At 39.6% G+C, this 20,811-nt stretch overlaps 2 protein-coding genes across 4 annotated transcripts in view; both read left to right on the top strand.

The window, feature by feature from the left end:
* Positions 1-13,606, top strand: part of csnk1g2b (casein kinase 1, gamma 2b) — a 44,351-nt gene extending 30,745 nt beyond the window's left edge. For 2 of the 3 annotated variants that reach the window (XM_080033252.1, XM_080033251.1), the window contains exons 6-11: positions 1,253-1,338; positions 3,037-3,121; positions 3,795-3,943; positions 4,654-4,737; positions 10,251-10,357; positions 12,415-13,606. In XM_080033252.1, the coding sequence (XP_079889378.1) occupies positions 1,253-1,338; positions 3,037-3,121; positions 3,795-3,943; positions 4,654-4,737; positions 10,251-10,357; positions 12,415-12,469 (566 nt within the window). In that variant the 3' untranslated portion in view covers positions 12,470-13,606. The remainder of the gene's footprint in view (positions 1-1,252; positions 1,339-3,036; positions 3,122-3,794; positions 3,944-4,653; positions 4,738-10,250; positions 10,358-12,414) is intronic. The other variant, XM_080033253.1, reaches the window with a different exon arrangement.
* A 2,916-nt stretch (positions 13,607-16,522) lies between these two features.
* mfsd12b (major facilitator superfamily domain containing 12b) overlaps positions 16,523-20,811 on the top strand; it is a gene marked incomplete at both ends in the record, with an annotated part of 11,380 nt that continues 7,091 nt past the window's right edge. The window contains 2 exons of the mRNA XM_080032169.1: positions 16,523-16,796; positions 19,015-19,225. Coding sequence (XP_079888295.1) covers positions 16,523-16,796; positions 19,015-19,225 — 485 coding nt within the window. The remainder of the gene's footprint in view (positions 16,797-19,014; positions 19,226-20,811) is intronic.

Below are 20,811 nucleotides of genomic sequence, written 5' to 3'. Positions count from 1 at the left end.
AAAAGCGCTGTATGAGTGCTGTCCATTTACCATTATGAGTACTTTTAGATTTGCATTGGCAACCTTTACTCACATTTACATTCAGTGTAATGGAGACATCTTAATTGTGTAAAATATACATCACCAACTTGTACAGAGCATTGTAAGCCTGGGCGATAAGGCTTAAAATTGGGGCGACTGTGGTTCAGGTGGTAGAGCGGGTCGGCCGATGATCAAAGGGGTTGGAGGTTCGATCCCCGCCCTGCCACCTGTGTCATAGTTGTTGTGTCCTTGGGCAAGACACTTCACCCACCTTGCCTTGTGTGAATGTCGATAGTTAGCCTGCTGCTATCGGTGTATGAATGTGTGTGTGAATGGTAACGTGGGAAAGGAAAACAGGTCTCCCTTGAAAAAGAGTCTTCGGTCTCAATGGGATTTACCTGTAGAAATAAAGGTTAAAAAAAAAAATCCCCAATCATTTCAAACCACGTTCTATTATAGATTGCAATACATATCTTTTTAATTACAAAAGACAAATACATTATTAAATAGATTACAAAACAATCAAGTGCTTACCTAACCTTTTTTTAACAAAGTATCCTCTTTATACTACAAAGATGGAATTGATGAAGTGACAACCTAACTTTCACCAATTTCTCTTATAAGAAATTAATAAATGAAACGTTCCCTTTATCCTCCTAAGCAAATGCAGCTGGCTGTTTTTCCCTGTATGGTAGGAGTGGCCGATAATGTGCAACGGAGTCAACAGTCTCCGTGTTTTCACTCCAACCAATCATGTCAGGAGGCGATTTCACTGATTGGTTCTACTTGTCGCAGTGCTAATCATTAGGATGAGTGTTTGGTGGGAAGCAAAACCTGCTGACTGTTGACTCACCCTCTCCCCTCCCCCCTCCCCCCTCCCCCATACACACATAAACACACACACGCACGCACGCACGCAAACACACGTACGCAAACAGACACGCAAACACACGCAAACACACACGCAAACACACACACACGCAAACACACACACACAAACACACACATACACACACACACACACACACACACACACACACACACACACACACACACACACACCTACCTCTATTGCTTAATCATGGCCGTTTATATTGTGCATCGCTAATTATGGCTAATTGCTGTGTATTTCCTACCGTGCAGACACCTCTTAACTTTGCCGTCTAAGTTATACAATGAATTCTCAACCGACCAACAACCAATTTTTCCTTTTTTGTTTTGTGTCTTCCAGAGCAAAGCAGAAGGGACGACTTGGAGGCGCTGGGTCACATGTTCATGTACTTTCTGCGAGGGAGCCTCCCGTGGCAGGGCCTAAAGGTACGGTGACATGTTGCTTTGAGATCATATAAATGTTAAAAAGCACTACACCAGATATGTGAAATCCTTTTGATACTAAGCATAGATATCATTTACCTCCTACTGCACACCCTAGTACAGTAGTAGCTCTTACATCCGTATTATCTAAAGTCAAGGTCAAATTTATTTCTATAGCACATTTTAAAAACAACATCAGTTGACCAAAGTGCTGTACAAGATACAATACAAAACAACATATAAGATACATGAGAAAAAAAGGGGGAGTGTCAAAGTCTCAAGTTGTGTTAAAGGCCAATGCAACAAAAGTGAGTCTACAGCATCATTTTAAACTGATCAACAGGGATCCAGGTTCCATTCATTCACACACAGTCATACCGGTGGTGGTAAATTACGGTAGTAGCAACAGCTACCCTGGGGCAGATTGCATGAAGACAGCAAAAGACCCTGTGAGAATGTAGATGCCGTCCTTACCTCGCATTTGCATGTGTGATGCTGCATTTGCACATGCATCTATAAATTCCCTCCGCCACACCTGCTTTGCATTTGAACATTTAACTGAGAAAGTGCTCAAGGGCGGTAAGTTACACAGGCATTCAGACAGCTGTTAGGAGGGCTAGATGTAGCCGCCGGGTTTTATTGTACAGGTGTCAATATCAAAAGGTTTATATAGAATAGAGCAGGAAACAAGTGAGGTGGTTGAAGTTGGCATCGAAATACAATAAAGGTGTATGACAGCCAGATACTGTAAGTATGCATTATAAGCTTATACAGCGCTGCAGGGGGATTCTTGGTGTAGAACTATCTCCGCCAGACTGCTGATGACAAGTTTTTCTGGTTGTCAACAATAGGAGCTGGAGTGTGCTGCCTGAACAACACAAGACAATATAAACGCATAGAGAACGATGTAATAGGTAAAGTGCATCTGGTATGGAGTGGCTCTCCGTAATATTATAGCAGACGAGAATGATTTTTTTGCGGGGGAAAAGGAGACTTTCTGCAACCGTTGTTGGGATCGCGCTGGTCTCTCTAAACGTATGTCCTTGTTTTGGCTTGTTGCTAGTAGGCTAACTAGCTTTACTGTTCCATCAACTTTGCTACGGAATGAATTAGCAAAACGTGTGGGTGGGGTTAATGGACAACTCTTTAATTCATTTTAACACGACTGTACACTAACTAACTGCACTTTCACGCAAACAAACAACAAAAACACCTGTAGCGCGGGCTGTAACACGATTGCACTAACAACACATGTGTACCTTCTTAAAACCATCACACGCCGAACTACAGCAAACCTATGATTTTCTCTTCAGGCCACCGGGGAAAGCTTAACATGTAACACTTGTATAGCATCTTTAAACACAGGCATCAGTGCAGACACACAAACACACACTTTTCAAGAAGTTATAAACCTTCACATTACACAGCGGATTTGTTCATGACTGTCATTAAAGGAAAGCTGTTGCTATCTTGAAATACCCCGGGACACTGTGTTACTGTACTACCGCCCAACCCCACTGTGTAAACATTTAGAAATACAGATTGTGAAACCAGACAGTTTGCATCCTTCTGCAACTCAAGTGCCCACTATAAATAAATGATTTGAATATTACACCTGTTTGTTGACACTGGCTGCGAGCTGTGTAATTGCTCAAACTGTGAGTGAGTGTAATATGTGTGTTTGTCCTGTCTCCCTCCTAGGCCGACACTTTAAAGGAGAGGTACCAGAAAATCGGGGACACCAAACGGGCGACGCCCATTGAAGTGCTCTGTGAAAGCTTCCCTGGTGAGTAGAACAAACCAGTGTCCTATTGGATTATAATTCCTTCCTCACACAAGCAATATTCTTTTTGTACTTAATTTTAATCTTTTTATTTAATTACATTGTTTACAATAAAACATAACATATAAACACGGTGTGGCTGTGGCAAAGTGGTTAGGGCAGTCGTCCACTCAATTCCAGGGTCGGTGGTTCGATCCCCCGTCTCCTTGCCACATGTCTAAGTGTCCTTGGGCAAAGAGACACTGAACCCCAAATTGCTCCCGATACTTAGCCTGCTATCAGTGTATGAATGTGTGTGTGTGAATGGTAACGTGGGAATGGGAACAGGTCTGCCTTGAAAAACAAGTCTCCGGTCTCAACTGGATTTACCTGTATAAATAAAGGTTAAAAATAAATACATACATAGATAAATAAACTAACAACAGAAACTGAAGACAATGACTCAACAATATTCTTCCCCGGGGCGCTCCGGTGGTGTAGTGGATAGAGCGCGTACCATATTGGCTCCGGCCTTCGTTGCAGTGGTCGCGGGTTCAAATCCAACCCGTGGACCTTTACTGCAGGTCATCCCCCGTCCTCTCTCTCTCTCTGTCTCCCCATTTCAACTCTGTACTGTCAAATAAAGCTTGAAAATGCCAAAAAAAAATAAATACTGATATGTCGTGCTTTGCAACAGAAGAGATGGCCACCTACCTGCGCTACGTGCGGCGGCTGGATTTCTTCGAGAAGCCGGACTACGACTACTTGAGGAAACTCTTCACCGATCTGTTCGACAGGAACGGCTACGTCTTTGACTACGAGTACGACTGGGTCGGAAAATCACTTGTGAGTGCGTCTTACTCAATCAACTCACCCTGCACCTCTTTCCACCCCTGACATCTTTTAAATTGCACAGTTTTTGTTATTGCTTTCACTGTGATCATTTGTACAGAAGAGTATTAGCGCCAAAAAATAAACACAATTTCGTGAAATATGAAATACAATGTCCAGAATAAACTCAACGGTTCCAGGCAGCGGGTTAAGTTGGAAAGATGATGAAAGATTCCGGTTATCAATAACTCACATGTTTAACTTTATTAAAACACACATGATGCATCTTTTGCTATTGTCATAAAGCAGACAATAGGCTACTGCAACTTCATTTTTACTGAACCCAGACGTCCTCTAAGCTCCACTAATAACATTGGCCCTGATACTATATGTCACTAGATCATAGCTGATTCTTTTATCAATCCCCCTTATCCTATGAAATTACACATTGTGGTTTTTCTCCTCATTCCATTTGTTAATTTCCAATAATACTCCACGTTCAACTTGTTTCGTCCATTAATTTGTAGCTCTCAACAGCATAACATTACAGCATCGCCACCACGGCTTAAGACCCTCGGCACACATACAACACGTCATAACTGTGTGCTCCTGATAACAGGGATATGCCTACCGTAAATAATAGAATAGAAGCGCCAACCAATTTAACTTTTTAAATAATCTTCATTGTGACCCTGTGTTCTGTGTCATTGCGTGTCTCTTCTCAGCCCACACCGATCGGCCCCATCCCCAGCGACACGCCGCTGCCGCCCAGCAGCCGAGACAAAGCACAACAGCAGACCAAAAACCAGGTGAGGCGGAAACAGCATAAAGACACAACAAACAAACGCCACACCCGCCAAACCAACCAACTGACTGACTGACCGCACAGACAGACAGATAAACCGACAGACAGACAGATAAACAGACAGACAGACAGACAGACAGACAGACAGACACACAACCTGTCAGTCGAGTTCCTCTGCCAACTGAGGCCAACTTTAGTCTACTTCCTGGACAAAATGGCGACCGTTCACTTCCACTTGTCCTTATTATTTTTTTCTTTCTTCATTCTTCAAAGAACTTTATTGAACATTCTTTATCCATACAGTACATACATCAGAATAACTCCGTGTAGTAGACAGAATAAAACATCCCGTTCTCCCTGTTCGCGTGGCGGTGACATAATCTCTGTTCAAAGTCTTTATCAGACAATACGACTTGTGCCTCGCCAGTAAATCACTCCGCTCCGGCTCTGAAACAAACCGCGTGTGTTTTATTTAAAGCACCATGTATTCCCCACACCTTGCCACTCTAAGCTGCAGTCATTGCATGCATGGGTTGAAAATGCACAATGCATTGTTCATACCAGTAATGACAAGCGTTATGCTTAGTAAGTCACACAGTGTGGACGTTTTCATATATATTTTTTTTTTAATTCCTTTTATTGGCATGCTATCCCAGCCTTGTAATAATAAGAGGTTTAGTAGAAAAAAACAACTATAAAATCCTTCTAATGGACACAAATCATGGAACAAACCGTGCTGCTGCTGCTGCTTTATTAGTCTGACTCATTGTGAAGCCATACAGGCGGTGGATTAGATTTTATGATTGACTTATTACAGCGGACTCTGGTCCTTTAACCTGATTGGCTGGCTGACAACTTGCCACCCTGTGAAGCTCACATAGCCCCGCCTCCAGCTACTCTACACTGTAAAAAATACCCTGGAACGGTCTGCTGTGTTCAAACAATATCATCCATTTGTCTGAGGTTATATGTGTTGTTGGGAAGAGAAAAGGGATCATTTTTCAGGGTGAAAGCAGCTAAATGTAAATGGCAAACAGATAACACTCTAAACTTTAGCCTCTAGGTGAGTGTTAACTAATGCTTTTAGTCAAACAACCAACACAGAGAATTGTCTGTCTTTCTAGTATAGCTGCATTCATGTGGTGTCAGACACATTAGGAAAATGAGTTTCCAAGAACATGCCCGTGGTTTCTTATTGTTGTTGTTACAACATCGCAACATTCCGACTTCTAAGCACGTGAACAACACACAAGTGTGAAGAAACTCGGACCGTCAGAAGAGCATTTGAACGCAGCATTTATAATGTAGTGTAGCTAAGGTGATCTAGAATTTTAGAATAATTTCTCTAATACATCCATCTGTCATAAAACTTATATTATATAAAAAATACATACTCTAAAGCTTGGGCCTCTAGTTGAACTTTAAATAATTATTTCACCCAAATGCCCGACTACATAGAGAATGTGTCTGTGTATTTAGTGAGTAGTGCTACAGTAGCCGAGATGATCAAGGCTGTTTTTTCTTTTACATCCTGCATGACTTTTATTTATTTTTTTACCAGTGTTTTGATCTGTGCTTGGCCTAAATGTTTTGCTTCCCTCTTGCTCCTCTATTAACATAGTCTGTCTTTAACGAGCCTGCTTCTGCTTGGGAGATGAATTGCTATAATTTTTTGTTTTTGTTTTGTTTTGTCATTCACAACCCCCCTCCCTATCCCCCCAAATTCACCCCACCACCACCATTTTGCCTCTATCCACCACACCCCCCTTTTTTTGTTTTGGCCTTTTTGCGTGAAGTCGCCTGAGCCCAAAGGAAGTGAGTCTCAGCCCACTCCCGTGACCACTAAGGAGCCTCTGGGGTCGCACCTCACAGCTGAGCGGCTGGGGGGCTCTGTTCAGGTACCGCTGCTAAAGCTAATGCTACATGCTAGTGGCTAACGCATGAAGCCATTCACTTTCTCTGTGTCTGACCCAGGGATGCACACAATGGCTACAGGTGATACTCATATTATTAGAATATCATGGAAAATGAATTGGAATTGAGGCAAGAATTCATGCAAAAGGGGCCCAAACCAAGTACTGAGTACATATGGATGATTATACTTTATAGAGGGCCGACATTTCTGTATTTAAAATCCCTTTTTTTATTGTTTTCGTGTTGCATTAAATGGATTGGATTTATATAGCGCTTTTCAAATGTTCTGCGATTTTGAATTTGGGGTTTACATAAGCTGTAAACCATAATAATCAAAATTATAACATATAAAGGCTTGAGATATCTCACTTTGCATGTAATGAGTCTGTATAATATATTATTTTCACCTTTTAAGTTGAATTACTGAAATAAATGAACTTTTGCACGATATTCTAATTTTACGAGTTTCACCTGTAGTAGGTTCAACCTTTAAACTTTATAAAAGCCCGCTGCCTAGCTCAATACTAGTCGATTAGGAATGAATTGCCCGGCAGAGTAGTAGGGAAAGTAGCATGTGCACTTGAATATTAGTTATACTAGTAATATTATTATTAGTCAGCTGTGTTACTGCCCCTTTAAGCAATGTAATAATAAGTTAAGTTCACAGGCTGCATGCCCGACGGTGGAGACAACAAACAACACAAAGACAACATACTGTCATTTGTTATAATGCGCAATGTTCACAAGGTATTTATTTAGTTAACTTTTGTGAATTATTTCTTAATGCAAAGTGTCAGCAAATCTTTTTTTTTCAATGCTACTTCTTAACTTTTGTTCAATCAGTTGTCATGATTTCTAATGTGCAAAAGACCTTAACTATAAACGGCACATTACACATGACATTTTCATTAATGGCTTGGTAGTTGTCTAGAAGAATGTTAGGGCAAAAGGGCTCCTAAGACGTTTACTACGCTCACACGCACAACTGTTAACTACGTCCACGCTATGATTGGTTTTCTCAGCGTTTCCTTGCTTATAGACTAGTCGACTAGTCAAAATGAAAACTTGCGTTTAAACGTTGTTGAACCTAGTCTCTGTGCATCCCTAGACCCCTCCCTCCCCCCTCTCAGGTGCTCTGTGTCTTGACTCTGTGTGTGTGTGTGTGTGTGTGTGTGTGTGTGTGTGTGTGTGTTTGCATTTGCATCAGAATGTTTGAATCTGTGTGTGTCAAGTCTGTGCTTTGCCTATTCTGTTGCTTTCACTGTTTCATTCAACTTTTCTGCCGAAGGCTTTCCACTGGAAGGGCAATGCAAAGATGAACTAACTGAGACACACACACACACACACACACATTCACACACACGCATTCACACACACGCAGTAGGGCTCGACCAATATGTATGTTTGGAGCGGATTCCGATTCTCATCCAACTGCAATGCAATGCAAACCTCCATGAAATAAAGATTTAAAAACATATGAAAAACACACTCACAACAAACAATAAGAGAGGCTTAAAGCAGCGCAGGACATTTTTCTTTTTCAGTTTCCTCCCTTTTATCAAATAATATTTTTGGTATTTTCCATATTTTCATTATGTTATAGAGACCAGTTGTGTACCATGAAACATCGGAGGCCTCCAAAGTATTTGTGGCACAAATATGCCCCCTGGTGTTGGCTAATTGAATTGCAGGTTTTGAAGTATGGGTTCACACTTTTAAGACCTGTCTTAAAACGGTATTCACATAGCCGTATGTACATCAAATATTTACTGTCCTTTAATTGTGCAACATTTTTTGAGTTTTTCTGAAGCTAATGTGAGACTTCAGCAGTCTGAGTTTATTACATCTGATTTGTAGGTCTATAAGGTATGACGTTCCCTTGCTATGTTTCCACAGACATCGTTACATGCTTAACGGCAGTGAAGGGAGGATGACACAAAAAAGACAAAATTTTTCATTAAATATTTATTTATTTAATATTTTTTATACTGTCATTTTATTGTATATACTGTAGAGCTTTTCCCTTTTGATTTGTGTAACTCAAACTGCTGAAACCTCATTTAAGCTCCGGTTGAGCTTTGGAACGTAGGCGATATTTGAACAGATAAATATGACTTACTGAACATGTTGTCCTGTCTATATGGGCACTTGACAGACGCAGATACAATTTGGAACCCATTCTTTTAAAGGCTGAGTAAACGATTCTGGAGAATGCTTGTTGTCAAAACCCCCTTTTTTTGTCAGTTTAAGGTGTTACCACTGGATTTCCTTTCAGCACACACACACGCACACACACACACACACACACACACACACACACACACACACACACACACACACACACACACACACACACACACACACACACACAGAGTACGGACAGGTAGCGGATCTTGAGATATTCTCTGATTTTGACAAAGTGAAATTTGGTGAATGTCATATCCACTCCACTGCGGCCTGTGGCTCCAGTCGACCTGTATGTGTGTATAATAATAATAATAATAATAATAATAATAATAATAATAATACAATAATATCTTTATTTATATAGCACCTTTAAACACAATGGTTTACAAAGTGCTTTAACAAAATACATAACGAGCAAGTACGATCAAATTAATACATACATATACACAAAGATAAATACACATTCTCATATATATACACAACAAACCAAACGAGATTAATAAATCGTAGGGAAAAACCTAAAATTGTCTGTATATTGGAATGCATCTTCTTTAAAAAGATTATTTTTTTTTTAACTATCAGTAGCTGTGTATCTGTGTATCTGAATCTTATGGCAGTGGGGGCGGGACCTGATAAGCACTTGGCTTCTCCTGCCGCCCTTCGGACGATAACACAAAGTAATATGTGTGAATATGCAAAGAGAAAATTGTGTATTGTGTGTAATTGTCTGGAATAATTAATTAATTAATAAATAAATAAATAAATAAAAAGACATTGAGGAAGAGAATACAAAGAATCAAAAGACGGCATCACGTAAAAGCAAGTCTATTAAAAATGTGTTTTAAGAAGTGATTTTAAGTTCTCCAACGGCTGGCTTCAGAACCATTTATTTATATAATAAGCATCGAACTATTCGGATTCGGATGTCAAATACAGACTGAAAAATCTACAGAGAATCCGGAAAATTTGAGTCTGGAAAAGTATGTCATTTTGAAATGGGAAATGTGTAACCCTTAAGGCAAGGCAAGTTTATTTATATAGCACAATTCAGACACAAGGCCACTCAAAGTGCTTTACAGGGGCAAGATTAAAAAACATAAAACACATTAGAAGACATTTAAAAGCGAATGAAAAGAAGTAGAACATTTAAATACAATAAAAAGTACAGGTTCAAATGGAAACAGAAAAGTCTTCAGACTCGATTTAAAAGAACTGAGGGTTGCAGCAGATCTTAAGTTTTATTTGGTGCATAAAAACTGAAAAGCTGCTTCTCCTCGTTTAGTCCTAACTCTTGGGACTGTAAGTAGACCTGTCCCAGACGACCTAAAAAAAGAGGTTACTGATTCAGCCAGACTTATCTACCTGTATGTGTGTGTGTGTGTGTGTGATCATTCTGGTCTCTGTGTCTCGTTGCAGGTGATGAGCTCGACTAACGGAGAGCTGAACACTGACGACCCCGGAGCCGGACACTCCAACGCTCCCATCACCGCGCCGACGGAGGTGGAAGTGGCCGACGAAACCAAGTACGCAACAAACCAGTGAATAAAAGACAACGGGCTACTACAGGGCTAACTGTATTATTACCAGGACCACTGGTGTTAGTTACGTACAATTTAAGGGGCAAACCTTAAATACACCTGCAATGCAATTATTCACACTGTTCACCATTATTAGGCCTACTGTTAGGTGCTTTTGTAAATGGACTTGACTTATATAGCGCTTTTTAGGCGATTTTCTCAGCCCCAAAGCGCTTTACATTTCTTACCACATTCACCCATTCACAGACACACACTCACACACTCTCATACTTTGGTTATAAATAAACGACTTGCAGAAATGACAATGTGCCATTTCAAATGAAGGTCACAATGTCATATAGGTGAATTATTGCTAATGGAAAAATAAATGACATGGTCTTGAAAGTCGCCAGATATAGTGATAAAGTCGCCAGGTTGGCAACACTGCTGTGACATCACAACGACAGCAAAAAGTGTAGAGGCTGTGCTTCATGCAGTTGATAATGTCACCAATAACTCACACACACACACACACACACACACACACACACACACACACACACACACACACACACACACACACACACACACACACACACAAGGTCGCAAAATGCAGTCTGGAGCCCTGCAGGGGGTTGATAGCATTTAATTAAGGTCAATCCAGTATTTATTTCAGTAAACGAGTTCAAATCCTTTGCATTCCTCTCCGAAGCTGTTGAGGCTTAGCTTTGGTTAATTCATTAATTGTTAATTTACGCTTTTAAATGTGTCCAAGAAACCAGGTTATAGTTACACAGGTATCGGATCACCTGTCCGCGCGCTGTAGTGTATCAGATTCACTCCCTACCGCTACTCTACACAATAGAAGACGTTACTTCTACAACTTATTCAATCTTATTTTTGTACTTTTCTACACTTTTTTTCTTATAATTCTATTCTATTTTATATATATTTATTTTTATTATTGAAGAAGTAATGCTGTCACCCATAAATTGACAGGGAGAATCGCACAGTAATCCCAATGTGCCTGTATTGTCCTGTACCTGTGCAAATGGCAAAAAAAACATATATTCTATTCTATATTCTATTCTACTTTCTGACCTATCTTTTTTCAAACAGTGCTTGAGCATTTATAGACCTGTTAAGATTGGTAGAGGTTATATTGTGTTAGTGCCTGTTTGACCCTGGTGAAGCCCACCCCTATTATCTCTCCTTTGTTGTGCTTTCTTGTAAGACTCTGTGAATAAACCCGGCAACCTCGTACATGTGGGCAATAAGCCGGCTTGAGCCAGAGAAAGTCTGTCACCACCTCAGTAACCAAAACCAGCTTTCTTGTTGACGTGGCGTTTTAAGTAAATCGGCTCACAGGTGAAGGCAGGTGTGTGTTTGTCTAAATACTGTACACTTAAAGACACTGAATTTTTTTCTCCATAACACTATGCTTATTACAAAACTAAGATGGATTGGAGTCTACATTTCTCTTACTGTGATGTCACAGTAAGAGAAATGTAGGGTTAGACAGTGAGACCATAAAACACTCTTTCTGCCTTTTTTCAGGCTAGGATGAACCGATTTAAATTTTTTTTGCACATTTATACTACATAGGATCTCAGAATTCAATACACCTTCATATTCCCACCGGTGAAGTAGGCCTTTAGCTACATTGATATTTGCACCGTGATTCAAAATGTTAAATTATGACATTTTTTGTGTAGTAGACCACTGAAACTACAAATATTAATTTGTGATTCATTTTTTTATTAAATTTTTTATTCTTTTTGGTATATATTTGACCTCTGAAGAACAATTTGGCCCGATTCCGTGTGTAGTTGCTTCTTCCATTTAAAACTTGACAGAAATCACAATAAAAGATAAAGATAAAGATTCTTTATCTTTATCTTTTATTGTGATTTCATATCAAATGTATATTGCCAATTTGATAAATTTTTACAACTTTTAGTAGTTTGAACAACTTTTTCTAATTATCTTTAGTTAACCAAACTATAACATGTCTCCCTGGGTTAAGCTCTTCTTAACCGATGCATTTCTCTGTTTACTTCCAGGTGCTGTTGTTTCTTCAAACGGAGAAAGAGGAAAACCCTCCAGAGGCACAAGTGAAACCAGGACGAGATCGCAGGAAAAGGAAGAACTCGAAAACATTGTGGTCACTGTCAAGTTTTAAATGGAAGAAGCAACTACACACGGACCCTACTGCCCCCAAATACCCCTGCCCCCCCCCCCCCCTCCCCCTCACCTTACTCACTCTGCCCCCACCCAGCGCTCCGTCGCTATCCAACGAGCTAAAGGAATGTTGCAGTCCCACCGACTCCACAACAGACTCTTTGATTCCTTTTTACAGACAATAAATAAAAAAAAACGTTACCTGCATTACTGGGGGCTTGAGGAAAAAAAAAACTATATATAAAAAAATTTAAAAAAACTTTAAAAAAAACTTTACGAAAAAAAAAAACGAAAACTGTAACAAAATGAAAAGCTGAATCCGTGGCGTGAATATGAAAAAAGATACTGTTTGAAACAGTTGTTGTATTTTAGATTCCATAAAGAACGCATATTGTTGTTGGCAGCAGTCGGGCTGTTAGCTGATCAGGGGGAACCAAAACCGTGGTTCGAAAAAGTGAAAGAAAAACCGTGCTCCATTAGGAATTTTATTAATTTTTTTTTTCTTTTCTTTTGGTGTGTGTTTTTGGGATCAAGGTGAACAATGCTGATGACACAGGACGCATTTAATTCATCTACAAAACTGAATTTTTTTGGAGGATTTTTATGTTTATTATTTTTTTTTCTTCTTTTTTGTAATTTGAATCCTCATGTTTTCAAAAGTGGAAAATCCCTGCATTGAAAACTTTATTTTTTATGTTGTAGTGTTCTGGAGTTCTTCAATTCTTTTTTTTTTTTCCTCTTTCGCTCTGGCTTTATTAATTTTTTTTTGTCTGTCAAACGTTGGACTTTGTAGCACAGTCACTGGCCCTCAGGTACTGTGGAAAGATTCGAGAGACACAGATATTAAGCTCTCTTATTATTATTATTATTATTATATTATTATTATTATTATTATTATTATTATTATTATTATTATTGCACTTTTTGGAAAAAAAATAAGAAAAAGCAATTACAGTGAAAAACTTTAGGTTTGGAAAATTAACATTTTAAGAAAAAAACAACTAAATAAAGACTGATCTAGGAGGAGTCCTTGACCTTCACAAACGCTTATATCTGAGTTATGGCCGAGAAATGTTTATGGATTTTACATGGGATGGGGGTCGGGGGGAGGGGGGGAAAAAAGAAGAAGATATGTCTTTCGATTTTTATTTCTTACATCAAAATAATTTACCAGGAAATCATAGTTTGTGCCTTTCTAAGTAAAATGTTTAAAGCTCAAAGTGAGTGTCCCGCTATGACGTTTTATCTAATCTGTCCCAAATGCTCATTGGATTACTGTGTCTGTCTCTGTCTCTGTGTGTGTCTGTCTGTCTGTCTGTCTGTCTGTCTGTGTCTGTCTCTGTGTGTGTTTGCAAATATTCAGGTTTTTGTAAGTTAATGTGTTCAGTGACATGCACATCCCTGGGTTCTCACTTATAAGCAGTAGACATCCCCTCTGCTTTGACAATCTACACGTCTGAAAAGTGGTGGTGTTTGGTTTGAGATACTGTGTGTGTGTGTGTGTGTGTGTGTGTGTGTGTGTGTGTGTGTGTGTGTGTGTGTGTGTGTGCGTGTCCAGCTGAAAGACATCCAACAGATGACTTAAAGGTGCAGTGTGTAATATGACATCAAGAAAGTTCTACAAAGTTCTAGAATGCAACGCTCCCTGGGTAACCCCAACCCTTTAGAATAATAACAGAAGTTACAGTGGCCTTCAAGGACAAGAACAATTCAAAATTTTATACAATGCACCTGATGACATTCCAACTATGACACTTTCAAGATGGCGGCACTAGGCCTTGGTCCAAAATATGCAGAAATATATTATGGACATATATGAGACCCTTTCTAAGGAAAAAATAATAATTCAGAATTTTTTTTTCAGCTATTATGCACTAAATTAAATGTACTTATGGATATTATAATTACTTTCTACAAAATCTGCTAGGAAATAAAACCCAAAATTCTACACACTGCAGGTTTAACTCTGAGGTCACAGACGGACATTCAGCTCATTGAGGTTTGATTGATTATGAGATGAAACAACCTTCACAAATTCAAAGTTGACTGGATCCAAGAAAAAAAAATATTGCCCTTTTTTTTTGGTTTCTTGCTGCTAACGACAACTGTAGTTACATGTTCGACAAGTGATTATAGTGATGTCACAGAAAGAGAAATGTAGGGTTAGACAGTGAGACCATAAAACACTCTTTCTGCCTTTTCTCAGGCTAGGATGATCCGATTTCATTTTTTTTTTTTTGCACATTTATACTTCATAGGATCTCCGAGTTCAATACACCTTCATATTCCAACCGGTGAAGTAGGTCTTTAATCTGGTTACTATTCTCAATTAAATTAATCGTTTAGATTTAAGAAATTAAAAAAACAAAAACAGACAGAAATTAGAAATGTACGGAAGAGTACACAGCATCGTTTGTGTTTTAATAACATTTTCTTTGAGGTATTGACCCCCAGAAGTTCATATCTATCAATATATTTCCAATTTTACCGCAGTCTTGTACTGTGCAGTTTATTTCTGACATTTCAACTTTTTTCTTGAAGTGCGTAATGGAGAAAAAAGAAAGAAAGTTCCTCCTCATTCTTTCTCTCTCAGGTGGCTCTTATAATCTACCATAGAAATGTTTTGTTTTGTCTCACTAAAACAATTTTCACTTCACTCTAATGTAAGACCAACAAATGTAGCTAATTCTCACATTTGAAAACCCAAGAGAACACTTTTTATTTTCAGGGTCGGTGGTTTGATCCCCCGCCACATGCCGAAGTGTCCCTGAGCAAGATACTGAACACTAAGTTGCTCCCGATAGATAGCCTGTTGCTACCGGTATATGAATGTGTGTGTGAATGGGAACAGGTCTCCCTTGAAAAAGAGTCTCCGGTCTCGATGGGATTTACCTGTGTAAATAAAAGGTTAGTACCACAATGAATCGATTATCAGAATCAGAATAGTTGCCGGTAGATTCTTTCCATCAACCTGCCGATATGGATGGTGCATTTTTCAGCAGCAACATACAGTTCCTACCACATTTAAAAGATCTTGCAATGTCGAAATGTTGCATCGACTGCAATGTATTTTGCTGTGAGTAATGTGGATGGGCCAGTGTGCCTCTTGGATCCTTTATTATGTGTGTGCTCTTTTTGCTACCTGGCCAAAGTGTGTGTGTGCGTGTGCTCTTTTTGCTACCTGGCCAAAGTGTGTGTGTGTGTGTGTGTGTGTGTGTGTGTGTGTGTGTGTGTGTGTGTGTGTGTGTGTGTGTGTGTGTGTGTGTGTGTGTGTGTGTGTGTGTGTGTGTGTGTGTGTGTGTGTGTGTGTGTGTGTGTGTGTGTGTGTGTGTGTGTGTGTGTGTGTGTGTGTGTGTGTGTGTGTGTGTGTGTGTGTGTGTGTGTGTGTGTGTGTGTGTGTGTGTGTGTGTGTGTGTGTTCAGGATGGTTTTATTTCTACCCTGCAGAGAATGCCAGTGTCTTGGCCTTGGGTTATAAAAAAGTTATTTTAATTTGAATTTCGATCCAGCAAAGAGTTAGTTGAAAAAAAAATCCCAAACGGTCAAATTGAAGCAACAGGAAACAACTCAACTCTGAGGTATATGAGACAATTTAAAAAAAAACATTGGAACCTACAATCTCCAGATGCCCCCACCACCATCCATGACGCACGGCTCTCCCGCGCGCTTTTACGCATCAACTCTTTATAGTGTGTCGCTCAGAAGAAAAGCTTTTGTTAAATTGGCCCAATAAAGTATTAAACTGAAAGCTTAAACCTCTTCAGCTGACCGGCGTGGGGACCCAGCTTGGCGTAATCCAACATTATATGATTAATGATTAAATAGGCCTACAGTTGGAAATGGCGATGCCCAGAGTGACCAATTGCTTGAACTGTGTTGCCTATTTCGCTCAACTTTCCCAACTCATTGAATTATGAATCTATAGCCTAAATATGACAACGACAGATCTATAATTGTGAATAAAATAGGGTTTTTAATCACAGGAGTTATTATGGAGCCTTCTGCTGTACCCCCCGTGAGGTCTCTGTCGCTATGCCGTCGCCTGTGCTACGCTACTGGGCATTTTCTGAACGACTTGTGCGCCTCTATGTGGTTCACCTACCTGTTGGTTTACCTGCATTCGGTCCTGGGCTTCCAGAGCACCGCGGCTGGAGCTCTGCTGCTGATCGGTCAGATATCAGACGGAATTTGTACCCCGATCGTCGGCTATGAATCCGACAGAAGAGCCGGTGTTTACGGCAAGAGGAAAACATGGCATCTACTGGGTAAGTGAGAGTTATAGCGTCATATACAGGTGAAACTCATGTTATTAGAATATCATGGAAAATGAATTGGAATTGAGGCAAGAATTCATGGCCAAAAGGGGCCCACAAAATCTGCATGATTATACTTTATAGAGGGCCGACATTTCTGTTTTTAAAATCAATTTTTTTATTGATTTCACATAGAACATAGTGTTAGTGTTTCTATATAACTATGGTTAGGGTCTGGTAGGCCCACTACTCAAATTCATTTAAAACAAATGCAGGATATCCCGGCGAGAGACAACTGCAGGTGACATTTTAACGTAGAGTAGGCTAAATTTATCATCATGAAATTTTGTCAGTTGATTACTTATATAAAAAACAATTATTTTTGTATTACAGTTCTTTCAGATATGTTTGAATACATATGCACATTTGGCAGTAGGCTAGACGAATATGCGTAAAGTTCCATCTCTTTAAAAATCTAGATGTTGGATAAAGACAGAGTTGAAATCTTTATTTCAACAACATATAACAGTTCAAAGATCTTTTCGGAACATATTTTGGATTGAAAAGAGTTGAGATACTGTTCGGAAAGATGGTTGTAGGCTATAGGTGAAATATACAGACGCAGAAAAAGTTTACTCAAAATTAAAAGTACATTCTGGATCTATTTTTACTGATAAGAAGACATGTTCTGGAAGCAAAGTAGACAAACATTTAAAAAGTGACTAATGTTTGAGAACAAAAATATGTTTTTTCCTCCTTAAACCTGCAGTGTGTAGAATTTGGTCTTTTATTTCCTAGCTGATTTTGTAGAAAGTAATCTATAAGTATATTTAATTTAGTGCATAATAGCTGAACATTTTTTTTTGAATTATTATTTTTTCCCTTAGAAAGGGTCTCATATATGTCCATATTTCTGCATATTTTGGACCAAGGCCTAGTGCCGCCATCTTGAAAGTGTCATAGTTGGAATGTCATCAGGTGCATTGTTTAAAATTTTGAATTGTTCTTGTCCTTGAAGGCCACTGTAGCTTCTGTTATTATTCGAAAGGGTTGGGGTTACCCAGGGAGTGTTGCATTCTAGAACTTTGTAGAACTTTCTTGATGATGTCATATTACACACTGCACCTTTAAACAGTGCTTGATATTTGGAAATAAAACGTATTTCAGATGCATTACTTAAGGTAGGCATGCCTACTGAAACCACACAGCAACTATGCTTTTAACAATGCATTAAGGTCTTATATGCACATTGTAAAGCACTTTGTGACCCTGTCTGTGAGAAGCGCTATATAAACATTTTACTTACTTACTTATACATGTAAAAGTTGACTATAGTAAAAGAACACAAGTGTTTCCAGCTAAATGTAGGCCTAGGCTACTTGCAGTATCCAACGTTATAGTACCATCATACAGAAAGGGCCCATTCAGAGTGAAATAAAGGATATTATTGGATTATTATTGACTCAGAAGCAGCTTATTGAAGTAATTGAAGCTCATTTCTAACACTCAAACAAATGTAGCATTATCGAGTAGCATTATGAAGTCACATGAAATGGAATTATACCAGCCTATATCAGCTATGAGTATAAGCTGTTGGTTTGTCTTACTCTCAGCCACGCATATCAAAGGGATATTATGGAAATATGCCAGTAAATGTCCCCATAGGAATGTATTTGTGATTGGCTGTGACTGGTATTACATCTACTCACCATCTCTGCCATTGTGTCCTTGAGCAAGGCTCTTAACCCCAAAAACTGCTCCAGGGGCGCTGAACTATGGCTGACCCTGCGCTCTGACCCCCTCTGGAGTGTGGGAACTTGAGAGGGGAGATGAGAAAAGACAAATTTCAATGTGACCCCATTGACTTATAAAGTAAGTCAATGGGGTCACCATTAGGAATACCTCACCCATACTGAACCAGCGTTCTAGCAATATAAAATCGCTATTATGACATAATGAATTAGGTTTTTCTTCCCTCAGTCTTCCCTTGGGCCAGCTGTCCTGTTAATCCTAACCCTACATTTTTACTAGTGTGATGTCACACTAGTAAAATGTAGGTTTAGTTAGTGAGACCATAAAAAAACTCTTTCTGCCTTTTCTCAGGCTAGGATGAACCGATTTCTAACATTTTTGCATATTTATACTACATAGGATCTCAGAGTTCAATACACCTTCATATTCCCACCGGTGAAGAAGCTCTTTAACTCATAACCGTCCCTCTACCCTCCAGGGACCGTGTGCGTGCTCGTATCGTTCCCGTTCATCTTCAACCCGTGCCTGGCCTGCTCCGACGGCTCCCCCCAGTGGGCGCGGATCCTCTACTTCAGTCCCTTCATCATCGTGTTCCAGTTCGGATGGGCCGCCACGCAGATCTCACACCTCAGCCTCATCCCGGAGCTCGTGTCCCGAGAGAGCGAGAAGGTGGAGCTCACGGCGTACAGGTGGGATGGAGATAGGCTAAGAACTGTTTTATAGATTATTTTTTGGGGCTATTTCAAGCTTTATTAGACAGTACAGAGTTGAAATGGGGAGACAGAGAGGGAGGGGGGATCATAGACATTATACATTTATTATGTCTATGGGGGGGATGACCTGCAGTGAGGGTCCACGGGTCGGACAGGGGCGCAGGTTTAGTTCAACATTTTGGCGGTGACACGTATAGCCTACACACAATTGCCAAACAGTGAATGTCCAGTGGTGGTAGGCAATGCTTTAAAGAAGGTAAAGCTCCTAAGAAGCTACAATATGGTACAAGGTCACTGAGACCTCACAATATAGTAAGTTTGCAGTAACCTTTGACCTCCGAAATCTAGTCAGTTCATCTTGGAGTCAGAGTGTGGACGTTTGTGCAAAGTTTGAAAGAAATCGCTCAAAGCGTTCATGAGATATTGTGCTCACAATACGCGAGGAGGTCATTCAGTTTATCCACTAATCAAGGTGTGAGTTTGTGCCAAATCTGAATTAAAATCCCTTAAAGCATTCTTAAGATATTTCCAGTGTTCCAATACCCATACTTACTATTTAGTGTGCTAGAAAAAGATTAAGTATATCCCAATACATGCATGTCAAAAGCAGTATGCACAACTAAAAAACAGGATGCCTTAAAGCTGGGGTGGAGGATTTGGGGAGAAAATGGCAGTTGGGATAGAGATTCGAATCCAAATACCTCAACCGCTCCACTTGTTCTCTTTGGTCCCTCCCCTATGGTCCCTCCCTGACACGCTCTACACCAACAAAGTCATGCCAAAGTGAATGAAGACAGTCCCAACAGCCAATAAGAACAGAGAATCGGAGCCTTCTGGCTAATTCTGGCATATTGACAGAAATGTTTGATAATATGCACTGTCCCTGTATTAAAAAAAAAAAAAAAAAAGAAAAAAAAAAAAATCCAATCGCATTTTGTATTTTTGGTAAAAAGACGAAGTATGTGATTTGGAACGCAGGGATTGTGTTCATGAGTCGAATTTCGTGCAAAATTTAAAGAAAAAAATCCCTCAAATCCTGTATAAAGACTTTGACCAGTTGTTACTGTTGCCTGATTCTCATCGGTCAAATCCGACTGTAATCTGCAGCCGGCTCTGGCCTGCCTCTCTCAGAAAGAGAGTGTGTGAGTGTGTGTGTGTGTGTGTGTGTGTGTGTGTGTGAGATCATGCAATAATGAACAACATACACATTTGTCCTTTTTCTTATTTTAATTTTTTTTCTCTCCTTTCTTAGTTTGTATGTATTGTCTGGTGTTGTTTGTTTGTTTGTTTGTTTGATTATTGTTACAAAAAAAACAAAATAAAAAGAATAAAAAAAAAGCAGGACATGTTTTCACGTGAATGTAACGATGGTCATTTAATCTGATGAACTGAGAGATGAACTTTGTGATGTTTTTTTTTTGTAAAGCAGCGACAGTCAGTCGGCTCACACCAGCTTTGTTTCCCTGGATGGAAATATCATGTGACTTAATCTTCCACAACAGGCAGTGATCACCAGAGATTCCTTGAAGAGAGAATGTTTATACAAGCAGAGGGTTTAGTCA

Source organism: Ammodytes marinus (genome assembly GCF_949987685.1).
Source record: "Ammodytes marinus genome assembly, chromosome: 8".
In the NCBI taxonomy this organism is placed as follows: domain Eukaryota; kingdom Metazoa; phylum Chordata; class Actinopteri; order Uranoscopiformes; family Ammodytidae; genus Ammodytes; species Ammodytes marinus.
Note: the sequence above shows the minus strand (reverse complement) of the source record. Positions and strands in the feature narration are given on the sequence as shown.